Here is a 1,728-nt window from a genome sequence, read left to right as displayed (position 1 = left end):
AAAAAAAAAAAAAAAAAAGAAAAAAATAAAGATGGGGAGAGAGGCGAGCCCTTCCATGGTGGGAGTGGAGTGTTGAGGAGGAGGGGGGGAGATTTGGGTTTGGGAGGAGGAGGCGTGGGGTGGAAATCCGCTTTGAATCCCAGCGTGGTGCCGTGGCCGGCGAGGTCTGAGCGGGTTTGGCCAAAAAGATTTCCTTGACTTGAGGCTGGGTCTGCCCCTGGGTGACGTCACGGGCTTGGAGCAGCGGCACCAGAAGGCTGGATGAGTGACAGCCCAGCCTACTTTTTAATAGCTTTGTCATGTGACGGGGAACAGTAGTAAGACAGGTGCCTTCGGTTCACTCTCAGAGAGGGTCTCGTTGCCTGCATGAGTGTCTGCCGCCTGCCTGCCTGCCTCTGGACCTTAGTTTGCCAGCTTTCCTGCCGGCGCTCCGCAGCTGGATGGCGTGGGACATGTGCAACCAGGACTCTGTATGGAGTGATGCTACGGGGAGACGGAAGTTGGTGGTGGTGGTGGTGGTGGGGAGGGGGGAAGGTTGCGTGGGCGGCGCGTTGGGGTGCAAAGGGGGGGACAGCAGGGGGGACACACACACGGCAGGGGACCGGCCGGCCGAGGCGGCGTACTTTGCAAACAAGTCCGAATCTTATCTTAACTCCAGTAAGTTTGCTATTTTAAGGTTACTCCGCGATGCCTTGAGCAAATCAAAGCTGAGCTCCTGTCATCAGTATCTCCTGCAGTTGGAAACTATTTTCATGTGCCTCTGGCTCGCTTTCCTGTCATATGCAATATTTATGCTCTAAGATATTGATATGAATCGGTGTCTGAAGTCTTTCCAGTGGCGTTTAGTGGCCTGGTTGGAAAAATGCCATGTTTATTTAGAATAAGATTAACATTTCTTTTTCAAAAAAAAAAAGAAAAAAAAAAAAAAAACAAACCCCAAAAAAAGTTAAAATTCACCACCGGCTTCGTGTTTTAATTGCTTGTTTCACTGTGCTCTGTCGAAGGTTTTTCCCTTGTTTATCAGCTGCAGAATTCAAACACGCACACAGGAATGAATACCCTGTTGTTTGGCTTTAGATGCTTTTTAAAAGAGATTTCTGGAAGGAGACGTTTCCCTGCTTCTGGTGGTATTGGAATAATGACTCTGGTAGCTAATGTCCCGTAGAGCAGGGTTCGCAGTCAATCCGAGTAGTCCAACAAATGGTTAAATCCCACTGTACAGCAGAGACAACAGGATGAACCATGAGAATAGAGTTTATGCAGGACTGTGTGAACTGCTGCTGCTGCTGCCGCTGCCGCCGCTGCTGCTTGTGTAAAAATAGACGGCAATACATCAAATCCACAGCTTCTGCTGGCTACAATTCATAAAGGAGAGAGAGAGAGAGAGAGAAAAAAAAAAAAAAAAAAAAAAAAAAAAAAAAAAAAAAAAAAAAAGGGGGGGGGGGGGGGGGGACGACGACAAGGGGAGGAGGAGAAATGCCAAAGTTACAGAAAATTTTTTCCTAGATGGACATGTTGTAATTACAAATGGACACTTAAGTTCTACCTCTCAGAAGTACTAGCACTAAATCTTCATATACTTTGTGTTTCAAACAGCTCCCCAAAGGGTTCCCAAGGACAGGGGGTCGGGGGGAAAACCAACAGAATTTCATTATTCAAAATTTGAAATGCTGTTCTGGTAGCTGGTCAAATTTCCCACACAGTTATTTATTAATACAATAAATGCAA

The 1,728-nt window shown here is 46.8% G+C and overlaps 1 protein-coding gene across 2 annotated transcripts in view; it reads left to right on the top strand.

Moving 5' to 3' along the window:
* The window catches only part of PPARGC1A (peroxisome proliferator-activated receptor gamma, coactivator 1 alpha), a 432,535-nt gene that overhangs the window by 355,582 nt on the left and 75,225 nt on the right, over positions 1–1,728 (top strand). Inside the window, exon 1 of one of the 2 annotated variants that reach the window (XM_014937104.1) lies at positions 285–482. The exons of the other annotated variant lie outside the window; for it this stretch is intronic. Coding sequence (XP_014792590.1) covers positions 441–482 — 42 coding nt within the window. The 5' untranslated portion in view covers positions 285–440. Of the gene's footprint in view, positions 1–284; positions 483–1,728 lie in introns of those variants that run through there. 2 annotated transcript variants of the gene reach the window in all.

This window comes from Calidris pugnax, unplaced genomic scaffold (assembly GCF_001431845.1).
Source record: "Calidris pugnax isolate Ruff unplaced genomic scaffold, ASM143184v1 scaffold49, whole genome shotgun sequence".
Classification (NCBI taxonomy): domain Eukaryota; kingdom Metazoa; phylum Chordata; class Aves; order Charadriiformes; family Scolopacidae; genus Calidris; species Calidris pugnax.
The sequence above is the reverse complement of the archived record's forward strand: the minus strand, read 5'-3'. Positions and strand labels throughout refer to the sequence as shown.